General features: G+C 54.5%; 4 protein-coding genes across 4 annotated transcripts; 2 read left to right on the top strand and 2 right to left on the bottom strand.

Annotated features, from left to right (window-relative positions):
- Nucleotides 1-37: 37 nt before the first annotated feature.
- Nucleotides 38-2,672, bottom strand: HER10_EVM0002962 (flavocytochrome c). The gene is made up of 4 exons (XM_035472653.1): nt 2,309-2,672; nt 2,119-2,187; nt 1,811-2,048; nt 38-1,751 (listed from the first exon to the last, which is right to left on the bottom strand). The coding sequence occupies exons 1-4, from the start codon at nt 2,340-2,342 to the stop codon at nt 212-214; spliced, it is 1,881 nt and encodes a 626-aa protein (XP_035337011.1). The 5' UTR covers nt 2,343-2,672; the 3' UTR covers nt 38-211.
- A 4,655-nt stretch (nt 2,673-7,327) lies between these two features.
- Nucleotides 7,328-13,111, top strand: HER10_EVM0011216 (histone deacetylase interacting). Its single transcript, XM_035480653.1, has 6 exons — nt 7,328-8,279; nt 8,680-8,780; nt 8,827-9,442; nt 9,520-10,371; nt 10,423-12,123; nt 12,181-13,111. The coding sequence occupies exons 1-6, from the start codon at nt 7,641-7,643 to the stop codon at nt 12,724-12,726; spliced, it is 4,455 nt and encodes a 1,484-aa protein (XP_035337692.1). The 5' UTR covers nt 7,328-7,640; the 3' UTR covers nt 12,727-13,111.
- Nucleotides 13,112-13,656: 545 nt separating this feature from the next.
- On the bottom strand, nt 13,657-15,587 carry HER10_EVM0000546 (acetyl-CoA acetyltransferase). Its single transcript, XM_035470322.1, has 4 exons — nt 15,404-15,587; nt 15,281-15,330; nt 15,143-15,218; nt 13,657-15,072 (listed from the first exon to the last, which is right to left on the bottom strand). Exons 1-4 carry the CDS (start codon nt 15,466-15,468, stop codon nt 14,061-14,063), a joined length of 1,203 nt encoding a protein of 400 aa, XP_035336820.1. The 5' UTR covers nt 15,469-15,587; the 3' UTR covers nt 13,657-14,060.
- A 323-nt stretch (nt 15,588-15,910) lies between these two features.
- On the top strand, nt 15,911-19,881 carry HER10_EVM0002552 (elongation factor Tu GTP binding domain-containing protein). Its single transcript, XM_035472258.1, has 5 exons — nt 15,911-15,995; nt 16,057-16,190; nt 16,244-18,387; nt 18,445-18,532; nt 18,928-19,881. The coding sequence occupies exons 1-5, from the start codon at nt 15,976-15,978 to the stop codon at nt 19,488-19,490; spliced, it is 2,949 nt and encodes a 982-aa protein (XP_035336983.1). The 5' UTR covers nt 15,911-15,975; the 3' UTR covers nt 19,491-19,881.

Genomic DNA, 19,881 nt, shown 5'->3' with positions numbered 1-19,881 from the left:
ATGGAGAAAAGGCAGTCAAGTGAACAGAGAGTTTGGAGTTCCATTGAATCCAAGAGACTACAACATGTATCTATGAATACATTCCCTAGATGTGAGAAAAATGCCCAAATTCAAAAAAGCGCGCCAATGCGCACCCGTTACTCCGGTTATCACTGTTTTACCCAAAGCCAAGATTCCGTCGTGCGCTCGTCGTAAATGATCGTCTCAAAATTTACAGCTCCAAACTCGGCGTCTGGCCCTTTACGCGGCCAATCACCTGCTGTGGTGCGTACTTGGGGATAACCTCGTCGTCGTGCAGCATCTCAAACTCCTCAGTGGCGTCGCGGCCCATGAAGTTCATGATGGCCTGGGGTCCACCGGGGTGCTCCTCGAGCCAGTTTGAGAGATCCATCACAACACCCTTGACGACGACCCACAGGTCCTCCTTGGTGTTGTGCTTGGCAACCTCCTCCATAGAGAACTCCTTCTCGGGAACGGAGAACTCCTTGGGGTTGTTGGGCTTGGAAGCCTTCTGGCCGTCCGCCTTCTCGGGCGTGGGGCCGGCGGCCGATGTGGTCTGCTGGGCAGGGATACCCTGGCCGCCGGAGCCACCACCGTTGTTCCAGTCGATCGTGACGCGACCAGGCTGGGCGGGGTCCAGGTGTAGTGAGATCTGGCCGAGACGGGAGGTGGCACCTCCTACGCCGTTAAGGGCCTGCTGGAAGAGGTAGTTGCTGGCGGTGTCACCGGCAACACGGCCGTAGACGACGCAGCCAAGTAGGGAAGAGCCACCAAGACGGTTGGCACCGTGAACACCACCAGCAAGCTCACCACAGGCGAACAGACCGTCGAAGGGCTTCTGCTCGCTGTTCAAGACCTGGGCCTTGTCGTTGATCTCGATACCACCCATGGTGAAGTGGAGAACAGGCTCCATCAGCGCGACGTGGAAGTCATCGTTGATGTCGACGGGCAGGTTGTGGAAGAACTTCTTGCCCCAAGGGTCCTTCTGCTTGCCATCGGCAATGGCGTTGTAGGTGGTGAAGGTCTTCTGGAGGTGGTCGGGGGAGCAGCCAATCTCCTTGGCCAGCTCAGCACCGGTCATCTTCTTCATCAGACCACGGCCAGAGTAGTGGCGAGTGTGGAAGTCAAGGACCTTAGAGGCCTTGGAGTTGAGGATGAGTCTAATGGGGAACTTGTTCTTGTCCTTCTCCTTCCACATCATGCCGGAGACGTAGTCACGGTGGCCAAGCTCGTCGCAGAAACGATCACCGTCTGCGTTGAGAAGGAGACCACCCTCACCACGAAGGGCCTCAGCAGCCAAGAACTTCCACTTGGAACCGGGGTCCTTGGGATCAACCAGACCGGTAGGGTGGACCTGGACCTTGTCCATGTCAATACCGTTACCGCCGATGGCCATGACCATCTTCTGACCGTCACCAGTGGCGTGGGTGCCGTTGGTGGTGGCGAGGCCGAAAGTATCGGGACGGTGCTTCTTGAGAAGGGAGGTCTCGCCAAAGTCGGCAGCGTAACCACCGGTGGCAAGGATGACGGGTCCGTCAACCTTTTGCTCCTCGCCGTTGAACTCGTATGAAACACCAGTGATGGTGTTGCCGTCCTTGTTCAGGCCGGTAACGCGGGCCTTCTTGATGATCTCGACACGCTCGGGCTCGGTCTCAGCGAGCTCCTCGAGTCTCTGCATGAGGGCATATGTGATGGCCATACCGGGGAACTTGGCATCGTGACCACGGTGGGTACGGGGCTGGGAGTGACCTCTGTATGATAGGTTAGAACCTGAGGAAACTTGTACATTGGGCTTCTGCGATTGACTTACCCTAACCGCGAAACGAGAGTAAGGTCCAGGTTGAAGACATCCTGAAGCCATTCGACGGCAGCAGCGGACTTGTAGGTAAGAACCTTGATCAGGTCGGGGCGGGCCTTGTCACGAGCAGACTTGAGGGTATCATCATAGAACTGCTTGACGCTGTCGGCAATTCCGGTGTCGACCTGTGTCCGCGTCAAGGCGCCGTTGATGCCAGAAGTGGCCTTTGTGGAGTTGCCTCCGAAGAAGCCTATAGGGTGAGAGCGTGAGCCTTGCGACAATCACAAGCAGCGTGGTAGTAATGGGTTTATTAGACTTACCCTGCTTGTCGAGAACGACAACGTTGCCTCCTGCGAGGTAGATGGTATGCGCGGCACTCAAGCCGGACACTGGCAGCACGGATTAGCATGTGAGCGGGTAAGACGAGGCCGAGATTGGCCGCGGCAGACAGAGAGTGGTAAGACTGAGAGGCGGAGGTGTGAGCAGGAAGAAGGGGTTGAGGTAACTTACGACCACCGCCAACGACGATAACTCTGGGTGCCATTTTGATTGATGTGATGGTATTGATGCGCTCCAAAGGACAGAATGGAGAACAAACAAAGAGGATGGGGAAGAGGAAAGTTGGTGGGGGAGGAAGAGAGTTTGGATGGAGAGGTTTAAGAAGAAAACGAGAAGAGGAGCGGTGCCTTTCGTCTTGTTGCTACGCCGAGGGAAGATGGGGACAAAGGCACAAGGACGACGCGGGTCTGGGGCCGAAGGCAGGTGCAGGTGGTAGTGGTATCCGCTCCGCAAGGGACCTGGGGGGGTATACTTCGTACCGTATGGTACGGTGCAGTGGGACAGTGGTACATACCTTACGGAGACGAGTCGTTCTGGTTGCGTGAGGTGGTGCGCGCAGATGGGAGGGAGTGGCAGAAAGGTCGCTGACACGGCGATTCGTGAGCCGAGGTCGAAGCGCCGGTGGGAAAAGCAGAAACCAGGGGGGGCAACTTCGCACTGGGGACTTCCATGGCACACGAGTCCACGACTGGGCTTGCCCGCGGTGCTAGTGAGTTTTGGGCCGAGTTTGGGTCAGAGACTCAGAGTTGGGGGTCGGGGAAAGGGACGGTCTGGGGCCCTGGGGGAGGAGAATTGGCGTCACTAAACGGGGGGAGGCAGATGAACGTACCAGTAAGAATGAGCCTTTTGGTCAAGCGGTGGCAGTGGTCCGAGGAACAATGGGACACCTTTTTTTCTTCTGAGGTACAGGTGTGGGGAAGCCGAGAGCGACAAGAGAGATGGAATCTCAATTGAGTCTTGTCTTCCATGTGCAGTTTATTTCCCCAATTGCGCATCGTGAGAAAAGTTTCCTCCATATTGTGTCTACCAACTACGAACAGGCAATTGCGTCCGGTCTGCGGAGGGCATTGCAACTGAACAGCTCCTCTAGCATAAAGAGACCCTAGACACTCGTTGGCTTCTCGCAGTAATTCTGGCCGAGACTGGGCCCGCGTTCGCTTTCCTCGGTGGTGGACCGCGACCTGCAAAACTGGGGGAAACTGTGGGGGATGTTCTAAAAGTCTCGAATTCCCCGTCTGGCTACTAAAGGTTCCCCGTCTATTACTGAGGTACCTCTACGCTCCGTTTACCGAACTGACCAACGGAAGAGAGGGCATTACACAGTAGACATGTTGAGGCCGTTTGACCCAAAAACCTCAAAAGATGCACTTGAGGCTCTCTCGAGAAGGGATGGCAGACCGGTTCACCTGCCACGCCTGCGCCAGCCTTAGCTCCAACTGTATAGGTAAGTACACTTTCACGAGTCAAATTGTTGGAGTAAGCTGCCGCAAAAAAGGCCATGAAGAATTTTGTGACAGTTTCAGGACTTTTCGAGCCGTCCATCGTCTGCCTCTGACATGTGAAGGCCACTCATTTACCACTTGTACCCAAGGTGCATCCAAGGTCACGGGCTTACCCTCGTGCTCGAGCTCATGCAGCTGACTGAACCTCGAACCGCCTGTCTCCCCGTCTGAGAGGCTACCAAAACTAAACGTCTGCCGTCAAATTTCTAACCAGCAATTGGCGTCCCGTCGCCTTCCCGCTCTCCCCACAACCTTGGGTGCGTACCACATGCCTCGTGTCAACAAGGTGAACGGGTATTCGACAAACTTCACGGGCATAAACCCGTCGCCTGCGATGCCCCATGCCATGGGACACGTTCCAAAACCCTTCTCCAGCCCCTTCTGCCCCTCAAGACTGTGCGGCTGCATCAAGGCTGCGGCTGATCGAGCGCAATTCTCACGGCGCCGTCGAATCTTCACGAGTGAAGCTACGTGCAATAGAGGCATAGCCACCACGTACTGTGCAGGACTGTAGGTACCTACCGTACGTAGTAGGTAGTCTCACTTGCCCCCCTCCCACCTAATCCCCCACACAAGAGGTGCAGGTCAGATGATTGACCGGTCCGGAACTTTTAGCACCTGACCGAGGATCTACTCGCATTGCCGTCCCCTCTTTTCCCTTGCCGCTGCTGGGCGACCACTTTCGGCCTGCATTCCAGTCCAGCTTGTTCCTCCGCACTCGTACAATTATAGTCGAATACACAGTAGTACAGTACAAATCCTCTTCCTCTCACGGGCCATTTCCGGCTCCAGGGACTTCTTTTTTGGAGTCGTGCTTGGGGGCTGGTGCTGGGCTGACTGGGCTGGTCTGGGGAACCCAGGCCGTACATCTTTTTTTCGCATGTGAAAGGGGGCATTCTTGGGGAAAAGCGGCAGGACGTAGCAAAAGCCTAGATGTGTCAGGTGCTCAAGCTTCTTTGACCGTAAAACCCCCCCATACAGAAACTTGCCACCTATCCCATCGACTTGGTTTCCAATTCAACCTCTCATGATTCATGAGAAGCTTTCTTGATTCCTGAGGATATCACAATCTTAACTCTTAGTACAATTGGTAGTAGTGGCCATGCATCGTTTTTTGTCGCTGAATGCTGAGGCGCAGGATTCTCCCAGCCAGTCTTTCTCGTTCAAATGCAGCAATAATTCCCGACTGCCCCGACTGCCGTTTCGCGCATCCTCACCTCAACTCACCTGCGCCAGAAGGAAACCCGCGGATCGAGAAAAGTGTGGGGAACGGCTGCCCGTCTCCGCAATCGCTCCCCCTTCTGTGAGACAAAATAGGCCCCAGAGCCTCAGAGGAAACAGTAAAGAATACCTAGGGGTATTGGGCTGCCGTCTTCGGTGCATCTCGGCGAGTGCGCTCATCCGTCGGGAATGCAGGAACGAAAGATAGAAGTCGCTTCAGCATCGTGAAGGCATCTTCGGAAAGTAAGCGTTTTGTGACTTGCCTCGTTGATCGAGCATCACGTGGTATGAGGTGGTTGCGCTTTTGCTGGTGATTTGGTGTGCCTTACAGCGAGCAAGGTACCTACATACCTTACCACAACGAGTCGCAGGTGTTCCTGCTGGCGGAGAGCACCGCGCTGCGCAGCATCGGCGCATGGGTGATGTCATCCTATGATGCAGCCAATCGTCGCCCTTAGATTCCCAAAAATCTGGTCTCGTGGGGAAAATCCATGGCCGCGAAGCCGCATCCGACATGGAAGTGACGCGCGCCATCAGTGTAGTAGTTTCCAAGGCAAGTGCGACTGCATTGCTGCATTCCTGAACTGCGCCCACGGGAATCTTAATTCGATACACAAATTCCCCATTCCCAAAGAACAAGAAGCATAATGAGACGGCCCACCGCCATAATACTTCTCTTGACCTGCACCGCAGTGACGGCCCAGCTCAGATCCCTCCCCGTCGAACGCTCCGGCCTCAACGGCTACGCACCCCGCTTCTTCCGCCAGAAACCCATCGTAGAATCCGTAGACCCCGCCCCCGGTCCAGCTATGCCACCACCGCCGCCCTCAGACCCCCCCTCCTCTTCCGGCCCGGGCCAAGACGGAGGAGGAGGAGGAGGCGTGAGGCTCTCCGACGTAATGGGCCGTGACCGGAGCATCAACGTCTTCGCCGGCTTCACGCGCGACATCGAATCCGCCTCGCGCCGCCTCGACGACCAAGGGCGCAACACCACCGTGCTGGCACCCCTCAACTCAGCCGTTGAGAGGCTGCCGCGGAAACCGTGGGAGGATCCCCGCGACTACCAGCAGCTCGGCGCCGATGCCTACGAGGGCGACGACGGCAGGGATAAGGCGCAGAGAAACATACAGCGGTTCGTCGAGGCGCACATGGTTGGTGTTAGCCCGTGGCCCGAGAATTCAAAGGCCAAGACGATTGGGGATGATAAGGATGTGTGGTGGGAGACCAAGGACGGTGTCAAGTTTGTAAGCAGATGCCATGCTGTCCCTTTATTTTATTTTCGTTTTCGGGTATCTCGAGATTGGGAAACTGACAAATAGCATAGATCCAGCCTGGGAATATCGAGGTTGTAAGTGTGGCGAGTACTGTTGCCAATGGCGAAGTGGTATGTGATCCCAATGCTTTCTTTAACATCCCGTACGGTTTACCTTGCCGGACTGTGAGTAACCATCGCAAATAGTGGATTATCAAGGAGGTGCGGAACTATGCCTAAGGTACCATAGTCAGACTTCACTATGAGCTATGAGCCATGAGCGAGGGTCTGCGGGAACGGCCACCCCAATACCCTCTATAGGATACAAATTCATTTATTATCGTCACCAAGGCCCGTGGTGTGGCGGGGAATGTCAGCTCGTTCTGAATTGCCTCGCTCCTACGGGTCACGGGTTCGAGTCCCGTTTTCTACTTGTAAAAATCCTTGCATCGTTACACCTGAGGCTGGTAAGAGTCTCCTCGGATCTTTCGTAGGCTCCCTATAGGGGGCTGAGCTTTTGCTGAGCTATTGGCTTTTGCTTTTTGTTTGATGAATTGGCAATTGAAGCGTGGATGAACTGAGTACTTGCTTAGATGGATGATCAACGAAGAATAGTAGACGAATACCCAAACGACACGGTAGAATATAAGACGTATAATATTTTTCACTTCTTCAAGGCACTTACCGACACAGTTCAGGCAAACAATCGGAATCGATTGGAAGTCATGCTACGCAGAAGAGAAAGTTAAGAGATTTAAATGCTTCAAGAATTCACAAGGGAGCTATGTTGAGAGACCAGTAACTGTGCGAACCCAACTCAACACCCTTCTGCCTGTCTACACAGTGACCCGAAATTGTAAAGCTCCAGGTTTGAGTTATTCCGTCCAGGTGAGGGCATCGTTTCGTCTTATTCAAAGAAAATGGAACAAAAACGTTGCCAAGAAGACATCCAACCTCGCAACACACAAAGAACCAAATCGGACTCTAAGTGACTGCAGAGGCGCGAGGAAACTTCTCATATTGTCAAGTTTACAGCTTTAATAATAAGCTTTCGGCGCAACATGAGAGGAAGAAAGACTGCTTTTCCCATTCGGACATAAAAGTGGATCGAGGATGATAAGGTCGTTATCTGCACGTGATGTGCGGAAGAAGCCGCAGCTGGGGGCTTCATTCCAATCAGCCGCGAAGGGGTTTGAGCAGCAGCTTGCAAGCTTGGAGACCACTACGAATTTTCCCTACGTGACGTCCTCGTAGATCTACGATACTGTAATCTGAGATAAGACGTTGGATCCCCATGTAGACATCATACCATTGGTAGCATCAGTCTGTAAGTGTCTTCAATTTCGACACGATCCTCGGTCGCAGGACTGGCGGGCGACGCAAAGCTTGCGCGGTTGCAGAGTCCAGCCAGCCCCCTCAGACTCTTCGGGCGCAACTGAGGACAACCCCTCTCTACCCTACCTCCTCTCTACTCTCTATGCCAACGCGTCGCTAATGTTCGGAGTGGAAGAGGACGATCGATCTCAGGATGATGAGCGGGAAACCCGCTGACGAGGTGGACGCCTACGAGCGCGAGGCCGAAAATCGTCGCCGCCTCCAAGAAGCCGAAGAAATGGAACGACGCGAACAAGAACAAGCCGAGAGACGCCGCCGAGACGGCTACCCCCCTGGCCCTCCCCATCACAGCAATGCTGGCTCTATCCCCATACACCAGCCCGTCGCATCTCGCGCGATGGGCGCAATCCACAGCCCCGGCGGCCTGCTCGCAAACCACGGCTCAGGCTCGTCCGGGCCGCCCATGCCTCTCGGCGCTCCCTCGGGGCCTGGCGCGAACTTCGGCGGTCCCCTTCAACCCGATAACAGTAGACCTCCGCCGCACGGGGGCCCGAACAACCCCAATACCCAGCACCAGATGTTCGCGCCGATCCCGCACACGACCGTACCCCCCAGTAACTCCCTAGGCGCTGCCAGCGGTGGTCCACCTGTTTTTGGGGGGCCGCTACAGCAGCGCGAGGGCCAACCTCCGATGCAACAAGGGCCTCCTTTCGGTGGCAGTGGTGGAAATACTGGAGGCGCTGCCCCCGGTGCTGCTGGCGGTCAAAGTCAAGGGCCGCCAGGTCCGCAAGGCCAAGGCGGCATTGCCCAAGGCCAACAACCCATCTTGAACGTAAGTTGAAATAAGTCATTTGTGAACTTGCCAGATGAAGAAGGAGGCAGCCGCGAACCCTTTGCCGATGCTCTTGCCTGTGGCTGGACGCATCCAAAGTGGAAACCGATGTGGGCTGGTGCGCCGATACGGCGCATGTTGCCCAGGCAGGATGTAGTGCCGCCCCGCGTGCATATTCCGTCCTTCCATCTCGCTACGTCCATTTGCGCATCGCCTTGTCTTCATCATCTTCCCATCTACCCAATTCCCCCCCAGAGCTATGCGCATCAAATTCTCCTCTCTGTAGCCTGCAAACCAAATGCAACCGCGGTCATGGATACGCCCATCATGGTCAAAGTAAAGCTTGGTTTGGGGTTAAATGTTTTGTTTGTCATCGTTCAGAGCTGACTATGAATGGTAGGATGCCTTGACGTATCTTGATCAGGTCAAGGTACAGTTTCACGACCAGCCAGACGTGTACAATCGGTTCCTCGACATTATGAAAGACTTCAAAAGCCAGGCGTATGTGATTGATCCGTTGTTCAGGTGACACAACTGACCAAAGCAGCATTGACACTCCCGGGGTCATCAATCGCGTCTCGGAGCTATTCGCTGGTCATCCGAACCTAATCCAGGGCTTCAATACCTTCCTGCCACCAGGCTACCGGATTGAATGCGGTGCTGGCAACGACCCTAACACCATCAGGGTCACCACCCCTATGGGCACAACTGTTCAGTCCATTGCTGGCCGAGGAACGCAGGTTGAAGGCCACCCACACCCTAACGGTGCTTCTCAGCCGCTCTTTCCTCAGCGCGGAAACAATTGGCAACAGCAGCAGCAACAGCCTCAGCAGCAGCAACAGCAACAACAACCGCCGCCCCAGCAGCCACAACACAGCATCGAGAGCCCTGAAGCGAACTTCAGTGCGCCTGCGTTTATGAATCAGGGTCACGTCGCACCTTTCGAGGGTCCTGGTGGAAGTCAGCAGCGTGGCCCTCCGGCGCAAGGCGCTGCCCACGCGAACAACGCGCAGCAGCCTCCTCGCAATGCGCAGACCCCTACTCCGGTAACGGGACCCGCAAATCTGAACGGCGCGACCAACCAGCAACAACAACAGGCAAACTTGGAGCGCCGTGGGCCGGTAGAGTTCAACCATGCCATCAGCTACGTGAACAAAATCAAGGTCAGTCTAACTGGACTTTTTTCTTGCTATTCATATCCCCCTTCAGTCTGAGGCCTTGCGCACTAACCACGCCGCAGAACCGCTTTCAGGATAAGCCTGAGATTTACAAACAATTCCTTGAAATTCTCCAGACTTATCAGCGCGAACAAAAGCCGATCCAGGACGTGTACGCCCAAGTCACGACTTTGTTCCACACTGCACCTGACCTACTCGAAGATTTCAAGCAGTTCTTGCCCGAATCTGCTGGACAAGGAGGAAAGGGAACACCCGGACGGCCTGGCGATGAGCTTCCGCCCGGTCCTGGCCCTAACCAAACACCTCAGCCGACTATGAGTGGCCAGAAGATGCCTCCCTTGGGAAGCTTTGCTCCCCCAAGTGCTTCCAAGGAGAACAACAAGAAGCGACCAAGAACTGACAAGCAGACGCCCGTTCCTGCGCCGCCCATTGTGGAGGCTGCTGTCTCAGCCAACCGAGCTGTCACTGGCGCTCCTCCCCCTGCGGCCGTCAACAACAAGCGAACCAAGATGTCTCACAACAAGGCGCTGACTTCCGATGTCCCCGCGGTCGAACCGACACTGACGCCGATATTGCCAGAGCCTTTGGGACCTCCCGCGTCGACCACCTCGAACTCTGACGAGATCGCCTTCTTCGAGAAGGTCAAGAAGTACCTCAGCAACAAGACGTCTTTCAACGAGTTTCTCAAAGTCTGCAACCTGTTCAGTCAATCCATCATCGACCGCAACACAGTATTTCACAAGGGCAGCGTCTTCTTTGCTGCGAATCCCGAGCTATTAGGTTTCTGGAAGGCGTTCCTCAAGTACGAGCCGCATGACGAAATCGTCGATAACAGACCCGCGCCTCCTAGCGGCAAAGTGTCATTGAGCAACTGCCGAGGCTACGGGCCTAGTTATCGTCTTCTTCCCAAAAGGGTATGTCAGCCAGACTCGTTGTCCTATTTGCACTCGCTAACCATTAATCAGGAGCGTCTCAAGCCTTGCAGCGGCCGCGATGAACTCTGCAATTCCGTGTTGAACGATGACTGGGCGTCGCACCCAACCTGGGCCTCCGAAGATTCCGGATTCGTCGCTCATCGCAAGAACGGCTTCGAGGAGGGTTTGCATCGCATCGAAGAAGAACGTCACGACTACGACTTCAATATCGAGGCAAACCTTAAGTGCATTCAGCTCTTGGAGCCTGTCGCTCAGCAGATCAGCGTCATGTCACCTGCGGAGAGAGAGCACTTCCAGATGCCGCAGGCCTTGGCTGGACACAGTACCTCGGTCTTCAAGCGTGTCTGCAAGAAGATCTATGGTGAAAAGGGTCCCGAAGTCGTCAACGACTTGTTTAGTAACCCGCTGAATGTGGTCCCGATTGTGTTGACCAGAATGAAGCAAAAGGACGAGGAATGGCGCTTCTCGCAGCGTGAGTGGGAGAAGGTGTGGCATGCTCAAGTTGAGCACATGCACCTCAAGAGTCTTGACCATATGGGCATTCTCGTCAAGCAGACCGACAAGAGGAACCTCTCAGCTAAACACCTTGTCGACGTCATCAAGACGAAGGCCGAGGAGCAGAGGCGCCAGCGCAGCTTGAAGGGCAAGGCCCCGCGTCATCAGTTGGTTTGGGACTTCAACGACAAAAAGGTTGTCGTCGAGCTGCTTCGTCTGATGATGCTCTACACTGTCAGCAGCGGCCAGCACAGCGTTCCAGAGAAGGAGCGCATTGCCGACTTCTTCGAGACATTCATCCCTGCATTCTTCGATATTCCTGAGGAAGAATTAGAGGGTCGTCTGCCGAGGCTTCAAGATGTATCGGAAGAGGATGAGACTGAAGAGGCCGTCCCTACCGAACTTACCAACGGCCGCAGCCGCCGTGCTGGCAGAAGGGGTGATTTACTTCGTGGCGTGCTCGATCCTGGCCGCAACGGCTCTAAGCCGCGTGCGCAGAAGGAGGGAAGCGCGGCATCTGGCAGCAAAGAGACGACGCCCGAAGTTGGGTCAGCGAACGAAGAAGAAATGCCCGATGCTCCCGAGGATGGCACTGGCCCCGACGTGTCCAACGACCGCTGGATGCCGATTGTCCCGCAGCCAATAGTCACGACTGGGGACGATGCTCTCCTCACCGCTGATGGCGAACTGAAGGCCGATGGCTTCTTCTCGCGGCCTTGGCACAACTTTTTCTGCAACCAAACCATATTCGTCTTCTTCAACGTGTTCCAGACGATTTACACCCGTCTTAGAGATGTTAAGGAGAGCAAGGAGAGTGTCGTCGAAGAGGTTAACCGCGTCAACCGACCTCGTCCCGCCAAGGATATTGGCTTGGCCGACAACACTCTCAACTACTTCGGCCCTCATGACGACCCTGAGAGCTTCTGGCCCAAGACGCTTGAGCTTGTTGAGGAATACATCACTGGCGATATCGACGAGGTCCGTTACCAGGATGTTCTACGCCACTACTACCTTAAGAGCGGCTGGAAGCTGTACACCATCCAGGACCTCCTCAAGACTCTGTGCCGTCTTGCTCTCACCTGCAGCAGCACCGACGCGAAGGAGAAGACTCCGGATCTCATCCAGCAGTACCTCCACAGCCGGGAGAAGGAGGAGACAAACTATCAGTCAGAGATTGCTTCCCGCAAGTACGCAGAGAAGTGCGTCAAGGATGGCGAGATGTTTGTCATCTGTTGGGTAAGTCCACTTGAACACCAATTTCTCTCTCTGTCTTGTTTCTAACACGTTTCACAGTTCCCGCTCAAATCGGAAGCCTCTGTCCGTTGGCTGCAGCGTGAAGACACCACCTTCTACATGGATGAGATGAAGGCCAAGGATCGCTGGCAATACTACATCTCGTCCTTCATCCAAGTCGAGCCGACAGAAGGTGTGCCACGGCACAAGCTCCAAAAGACAGTGTTGGCCCGCAATCTTCCTTCTAGCGACGAGAAGTTTGAAGACAGCCACATTCCCAAGCCCATCTCGTTCGACGAAGACCTTTCCATCAGTATCTGTCTGAACTCGAGCAAGATGGTGTGGAAGGCTGGTACATCTGAGTACTTTGTCTACGACAACGTTCCCAAGGACAAGGAGGGCCAGGAGCGACACCTCGAGAGGCTCAAGAACGCGAGTAACAAACGCGACACGAAACTTCGCGAGAAGTTTGTCTTCAACAGCCCCTGGATGAAGGGCATGAGTCAGTCCGACGTCCAAAAGTCCAACGAGGGATGGTCAAAGTGGCTCAAGGATGGCATCGCACCCGCCTCGGACGCAGGGGACGCAATGGACACTGCAGAGTAGTGAAGTCGTGATCCAGCGGAACCGGCGTTTTTAGGTGGCGCGGGCAAAGAAGACAGCAACATGTGTGAGATCGGAGACAAGATGGGCGAAGGCTGAAAGTTCACAATTACGAAGATACCAGGCGGCATAGCGGTGCAGAGCGGCATGGCTGCCATGTTACCCCCAACTTTACATGGATTTGGTCTTCTCTTGATGCCCTGACCACGATCGTAGAATCGTCGGGACGGGTTGGCATGGGAATGGCGTGGGAAAGGTTCGGCGTTTACATGACTTCTTTTTTTCCTAATTTTTCGACCTGATTGCAGAAAGAAGAGTAGAGTGAGGAGGCTTTGGCAGATGATTCTCTCTTTTTTCACGAACACTCATCATGAGAAAGAATGAGATGCGCCTCTTTTTGCGACTCATTCCTTTTCAGTCTTCTCTTTTCTGCAAATGTACAATAATTGTAGTTGCGCAAAATAAAAAGGTCTTGCAAGCAGAAATCTCGATTCAAAACATTGTACTTGTTTGTCACTTCAAAAGTCCCAGGTACCTTACATACCTTGCATAGCATCGGGCCGCACAGTAAGTCCCACACCTTCGGGGCCGATGTCGCGGCGTCGAAGCTTCGGCAACCGCGTTAATTATGCACGAAGCCGCAAAGGTTTCTTCTTGACATCGTAATAAGTAGGTATTGCAGAAAATGGGGAATCTACACAGCCACAGCTCCAGTTGTCTAGATTCTTCTTTAGGAGGGGGGAGGGAGGGGGCGAAGATGTAACATGGGTGGATCTTATCAGATCATCTAATCAGTCAAATCTCCCAGGATCTATCCGAGAACGGTGCATGAGGAAGTGCAGAAAAACGCAAGAAAAAGACGCAAATCACGGCGGCCAAGTGGGCACTTGTGGTCTTAGTCTCCAGGTAGGGTGTGGTAAGGAAGAAGTTTTTGCGGTCGTCGGATTCGTGATATTAGGTAAAAAGATCTGCAATGGCCGCCCATTGCGCTATATCTAAAACTTGGTATACTTTTGTCTTTTTTTGTCTTTTTGAGGTTTTTAAATTTTCCTTCAGTAGTCTTGGAGCCCACCCATCGGCTCATGTACCATGACGCGAGACCAAAAAAAAAAAAAAAAAAAAAGTGGTGTGCGTCAAGTCTTCTGCAGTCTGCACAACCACCAGCGTCACATGCGGCAAAGCCGCTGACTCTGCGCGTGTGTACGTGGGTGCTCGACGGGGTCACGGCCCCACGTTCCTGCCAATTACTTGATTTGGACCGTACGAACTCGGAGCTCCGAGACTTCTACTTTTGGGAGAGGGGGGATCTTGAAGTTTTGCTGTGATTGAGTGTCCGTCTATTGCAGGCTCTCAATGACAATGGCGGAGGCACCACCGCCACCGTTGCAGATACCGGCAACACCAATCTTGGCCTTCTTCTCGCGAAGGACGGTCGAAAGGGTGGTGACGATGCGAGCGCCGGAGCAGCCGAGGGGGTGTCCGATGGCGACGGAGCCACCAAAGACGTTGACGGTCTCGGGGTCGAGGTTCAGGAGCTTAATGTTGGCGAGGGCGACGACGGAGAACGCCTCGTTGATCTCGTAGAAGTCGACGTCCTTCTCAGTAAGTCCGGCGTGCTTGATGGCCTTAGGGATGGCCAGCGCGGGGGCAATGGTGAAGCGCTCGGGCTCGCGGGCGGCGTCGGCCCAGCCGCGGATCTTTGCGATAGGGGTGACGCCGAGCTCCTTCACCTTGGCCTCAGACATGAGGACAACAGCGGCAGCGCCGTCGTTGAGGGGAGCGGCGTTGGGGGCGGTGACAGTGCCGCCATTGGGAATGAAAGCCGGGCGCATGGCCTTGAGCTTGTCAATGTTGAGGTTCTTGACCTCGTCGTCGCGGTCAACCTTGATAGCGGGCTTGCCACGGCCGCCGGAGACCTCGACAGGGGCAATCTCCTTGGAGAAGACACCGGCCTCGGTGGCAGCCTGGGCCTTCTGGTAGGTCTTGATGGCGTACTCGTCTTGCTGCTCACGGGTGAACTCGTGCTCCTTGGCGCAGAGCTCGGCGGACATGCCCATGTGCTCCTTCTTGCCGTAGGCGTCGGTAAGACCGTCCTTGAGGACACCGTCAACGAGGGTCTGGTCGCCATACTTGGCGCCGTTGCGGAGGACGGGGAGGTAGTGAGGAGTGTTGGACATGGACTCGGTGCCACCGGCGACAACGATGTCGGCGCTGCCAGTGAGGATAGTCTGGGCACCGAGGATGATGGCCTTCATTCCCGAGGCGCACACCTTGTTGACGGTCGTGGCGGCGACTCCCTGCGAGAGGCCAGCTCCGAGAGCGCATTGGCGGGCGGGGGCCTGGCCGAGGCTGGTTTTCGGTCAGAATACGTGAATGTTGTATGGGTAATTATAACTCTTCATATGTGCGTGAGACGTACTTGGCGGACAGGACGTTGCCGTAGAAGACTTCTTCGACATCCTCGGGCTTGATCTGGGGGACTCGCTCGACAGCAGCTGTGGAGGGGTAAATGTTAGCTTGCCCCGCGTCTCGCACCGTTGATAAGACATTTACATACCCTTGATGGCGTGAGCACCCAGCTGCGTGGCGCTCAGGCTAGACAAAGAACTGGGAGAAGATGATACGTTAGCTTCTCGATCAAGCGGTCAAGATAATGTTTGTCGAGTGAGCTTATTCGTACCCCAAGAAAGAACCAACGGGGGTTCTGGCAGCAGAGACGATGTAGACGGGGGGAAGGTTGGCCATTTTGAAGGTGGATATGTTGGATGTTTGGGTTTGGATAAATGAAGGAGAGTTTCTTCAAGGATGAGCCGGGAACCGTTCCTACTTAACTGTGAAGAGAGAAGGAAGTAAACAGTTTTTTGTTGGGCAAGTGTCACTAATCAGAATGAGCTGCTTCCAATCCCCCCTCGCCGCCTTTTTGGATGTTTGGTGGGGTTGCTCCGACCCTGCACCGCTCCGGTGGCTTTGTCCACAGCAGGGACCTTGTGGCGCAGTAGGCAGCTCTCTGTCGGAGGTCCCCTGTCCCAAGCTCCACTGTACCTGCTTCCCTAGCGTTGACCGTGCGACCAATTGACATAGCTTCAGCCACTCAGCCTTGCAGCCACACTTCTGGTTCAGCCACAATGTAGCCTTGCCAGAAACTTTGCGCCGCCGTCATGCTGGGAACGCGACTGCGCGTGGACTAGAATTTCAGCAGCCTCCTAGCAACCCACGACAAAAAGTTCATCTCCTGCACCCCTAGACGCCAAGATGGATGATTTATACGACGAGTAAGTCAACATAACAATCATTTGGCTGAGAATATAGTTGGGCTGACAATTGTCATCATAGGTTCGGTAACTTCATCGGCGAGGATGTTGGCTCTGAAGAGGCGTCTGAACGAGGGGCGGAGGGCGATTACGTCTACGGCGATGATGCTAGCGAGGCGCCCGCAGCCACTGGCCAAGAACTGATGGAAATTGACGGCATGTATATTTTGCTCTTGCGCCGATGGAAGTTAGCTAACCTGGGGGAACAGATGACGGCCCATCAAATGCGATCATCCTGCACGAGGACAAACAATACTACCCGACGGCACAGCAAGTATACGGAGATGAAGTCGAAGTTCTTGTACGAGAGGAAGACGAGCAGTTGCTCTCGCAGCCGATCATTGCGCCCGTCGAGCAGAAGAAGTTCAACATCGAAGAGGCCGACCTACCACCCGTTTTCTTCGAGCGCAGCTTTATGACAGACCTCATGAACTTCCCCGATCAAATACGGAATGTTGCGTTGGCAGGACACCTGCACCATGGAAAGACGGCATTTATGGATATGCTGGTGTTGGAAACCCACGATATCACGGACAGGCTCGAGCGCCGGGTCGGCAAGAAGAGAGATGAGCAGCTGAGATACACCGACGTCCATGTTGTGGAACGGGAAAGAGGCGTATCGATCAAGGCTTCGCCCATGAGCTTGGTTCTTCCGAGTTCCAAAGGAAAATCCCATCTGGTCAACATTCTGGATACCCCCGGCCACGTCAACTTTGTTGATGAGGTCGCGGCCAGTCTGAGATTAGCCGACGGAGTCTGCCTGGTTGTTGACGTCGTGGAGGGCGTTCAGGTCAACACGGAGCAAATCATCAAGCATGCTGTTCTGGAGGATATCCCGCTGACGCTCATTGTCAACAAAATGGACCGCCTCATCTTGGAGCTGAAGCTGCCGCCCAAGGATGCCTACTTCAAGCTCAAGCACGTCATCGAGGAGGTCAACACGGTAATCGAAAACACTATCCCGGGCAAGGGCGAGGAAAGACGGATAAGCCCCGAGAAGGGCAATGTTCTTTTTGCTTGCACGGATATGGGGTGGTGCTTCACTCTACAGTCATTCGCAAAGATGTACGCAGACACGTACGGCGGCATCAACACCGAGGACTTCGCGAAGAGATTATGGGGCGATATCTACTTCAACCCCGAGAAACGAAACTTCACCCGCAAGCCGCTAGAGCCACGATCGAGCCGATCCTTTGTCAACTTCGTTCTGGAGCCTATCTACAAGATCTTTACGCACACAATCAGCGACAGCCCAGAGGAATTGAAGGTTGTCTTGGGCAGCCTCGGCATCACCTTGAAGCCTTCTCAGTACAAGGCTGACGCTAAGGTGCTGTTAAAACTGGTCTGCGAGCAGTTCTTCGGTCCCTCAACAGGATTCGTCGACATGATTGTAGGCCACATTCCCTCACCTGACCAGTCTGCGGAGAAGTACTTGGAAAAGTACTACACTGGCCCTCTGGATACGAAGTTGGCTCAGTCCATGAAGACTTGCAACCAAGACGGTCCGCTAGTAATTCATGTAACAAAACTTTTCAGCACCGCAGACGCCAAGAGCTTTTACTCGTTTGGTCGCGTGCTAAGCGGCACAGCTCATCCTGGCTCGCAAGTCCGAGTTCTTGGAGAGGGATACTCGATAGATGACGACGAAGACATGGCTATGGCAACGATTTCTGACGTCTTCATCGCAGAGTCGAGGTACAACATTCCGACGGACGGCGTGCCGGCGGGCAATTTCGTACTGCTCGGTGGAGTCGACAACTCCATCGTCAAAACGGCGACACTCATCCCGCCGAAGCTTGAAGATGATGAGGATCCTTATATCTTCAAACCTGTCACACATTTCACCGAGTCTGTACTCAAGGTAGCTGTCGAGCCCATCAACCCGTCAGAATTACCCAAGATGCTTGACGGTCTGCGGAAAATCCAAAAGAGCTATCCGCTCATCACTACGAAGGTTGAGGAATCGGGAGAGCACATCGTCTTGGGCACTGGCGAATTGTACATGGACTGTGTTCTGCATGACCTTAGACGCCTCTACGCCGATATGGAGATTAAGATTTCGGATCCAGTAACTCGCTTCTGCGAGACAGTCGTTGAGCAGTCAGCGACCAAATGCTACGCCATCACGCCGAATAAGAAGAACAAGATCACGATGGTTGCCGAGCAGCTGGATAAGGGCATCTCGGAAGACATTGAGTCAGGCAAGGTCAAGATCAAGGACCCTATTCGCAAGACAGCCAAGTACTTCGAAGACACCTATGGATGGGACAAGCTGGCAGCGAGAAGCATCTGGGCTTTTGGTCCTGATGAGATGGGCCCGAATATTCTACAGGACGACACGTTGCCCTCAGAGGTAATATCTCCTCCCTCCGCTTTCAGACAACCAGGCAATGGGCTAACAGAACTCCAGGTCGACAAGAAGCTCTTGACAACGGTCAAGGAAACCATCCGCCAAGGCTTCAGCTGGGCAACTAGAGAAGGGCCCCTGTGCGAAGAACGTGAGTCCTTATTTCCCTTACCCCTTGTTAGCATCCGCCTCCTGTCTATTGTCTTGTCCTTGGAACCTTCCTGGTATCCTGCCATTGGTCCCCAAGCAGGCGGGACTAGCTCCCGGGAGGGTCCTACACACATGGGACCGGGGTTGGGGTTGGGTTTTTGGGCATGGCTTGCATTCGCAGCGAGACTATGGTCCCCTCATCTTACCCCGACCTGTCAAAACAAAACCTGCTTCTGCGCACGAGACCTCATTCAACCATGCCTTTTAGGAGGGGGCTGTGGTCGACCGGGGATGGGGGCACGGCCCTTAGCAGATATCTAGTCCCCACATCAGGCCATTCCCCAGCCTTTGCTCTCACACCGGTAACCAACCGCTAACGATACCTGCTCGCTACAGCCATTCGAAATACAAAGTTCAGGATCACGGATGTGTCGTTGGCGTCGGAAGCTATCTTCCGGGGAGGCGGTCAGATCATCCCCACTTCTAGGCGGGCCTGCTACTCTTCGTTCCTGATGGCCTCCCCTCGACTGATGGAGCCTCTGTACTCCGTCTCTGTGACTGGCCCTGAGGACTCCGCAACAGAGGTCTATACAACATTGGCTAGGCGCCGTGGCCACGTCCTTCAGGATGGCCCTGTGGCCGGCACGCCTCTCTATCGCGTCAACGGTCTGATTCCTGTCATCGATTCCTTTGGCTTCGAAACGGACCTGCGCATCAAGACCAAGGGCATGGCCATGGTCAGCTTGACGTTTGACAGTTGGAGCATTGTGCCAGGTGATCCTCTCGACAAGGAGGTTATCCTGCGGCCGCTGCAGCCGGCAAGTGCACAAGCCACGGCCAGAGACTTTGTGCTGAAGACAAGAAGGAGAAAGGGTCTCAGCGAGGACGTGAGCGTGGCAACCTTCCTCGAGCCTGAGTTCTACCAAAGCCTCATGGAGAGTGGCGCTCTTGGCGACTAAGAGGGTGATTCAGTAGCGTGTGGTGGGAGAGCAGCAGTATGCAGGAATGTAGCAAGGTCAGCGGTTCTAACGATGCGGCTGTTGAGACAGTACGGTCAGGCGCTTGCGTGTGGGCCAGTAGTCATGCAAGTCGCCAAACAAGGGCTCAAGAGAATGGAGAGCGATTGGGCTCACATGTGATGAGGCAGCGAGGTTTGTCGGCATCTGCGAATAGATGAGCCGGCCATGAGACAACTCGGGCCGTTGTGTACACCAAGAACTACTGAGAAAAAACGGGGGAACGAGCGTCTTTCGCTTTTCTATCTTAAGAAAAGATGGTGTCTGGTTTCGAAGACTTATTGTTCCCCGCTCCAGTGCCCATGCTTGAAGACGCGGGTCTAGACCAGCCAGG

This window comes from Colletotrichum scovillei, assembly GCF_011075155.1.
Source record: "Colletotrichum scovillei strain TJNH1 chromosome Unknown Contig00002, whole genome shotgun sequence".
In the NCBI taxonomy this organism is placed as follows: domain Eukaryota; kingdom Fungi; phylum Ascomycota; class Sordariomycetes; order Glomerellales; family Glomerellaceae; genus Colletotrichum; species Colletotrichum scovillei.
The sequence above is the reverse complement of the archived record's forward strand: the minus strand, read 5'-3'. Positions and strand labels throughout refer to the sequence as shown.

Coding starts and splice junctions, on each gene's coding strand:
- HER10_EVM0011216 (XM_035480653.1), top strand. CDS start 7,641: ATGATGAGCGGGAAACCCGCTGACGAGGTGGACGCCTACGAGCGCGAG. Junction 10,372..10,422: donor ATCGTCTTCTTCCCAAAAGG/GTATGTCAGCCA, acceptor ACCATTAATCAG/GAGCGTCTCAAGCCTTGCAG. Junction 12,124..12,180: donor AGATGTTTGTCATCTGTTGG/GTAAGTCCACTT, acceptor CACGTTTCACAG/TTCCCGCTCAAATCGGAAGC.
- HER10_EVM0000546 (XM_035470322.1), bottom strand. CDS start 15,468: ATGGCCAACCTTCCCCCCGTCTACATCGTCTCTGCTGCCAGAACCCCC. Junction 15,331..15,403: donor CCCGTTGGTTCTTTCTTGGG/GTACGAATAAGC, acceptor ATCTTCTCCCAG/TTCTTTGTCTAGCCTGAGCG. Junction 15,219..15,280: donor GGGTGCTCACGCCATCAAGG/GTATGTAAATGT, acceptor ACCCCTCCACAG/CTGCTGTCGAGCGAGTCCCC.
- HER10_EVM0002962 (XM_035472653.1), bottom strand. CDS start 2,342: ATGGCACCCAGAGTTATCGTCGTTGGCGGTGGTC. Junction 2,188..2,308: donor TATCGTCGTTGGCGGTGGTC/GTAAGTTACCTC, acceptor CCGTGCTGCCAG/TGTCCGGCTTGAGTGCCGCG. Junction 2,049..2,118: donor TGTCGTTCTCGACAAGCAGG/GTAAGTCTAATA, acceptor CTCACCCTATAG/GCTTCTTCGGAGGCAACTCC.
- HER10_EVM0002552 (XM_035472258.1), top strand. CDS start 15,976: ATGGATGATTTATACGACGA. Junction 15,996..16,056: donor ATGGATGATTTATACGACGA/GTAAGTCAACAT, acceptor TTGTCATCATAG/GTTCGGTAACTTCATCGGCG. Junction 18,388..18,444: donor ACGACACGTTGCCCTCAGAG/GTAATATCTCCT, acceptor ACAGAACTCCAG/GTCGACAAGAAGCTCTTGAC.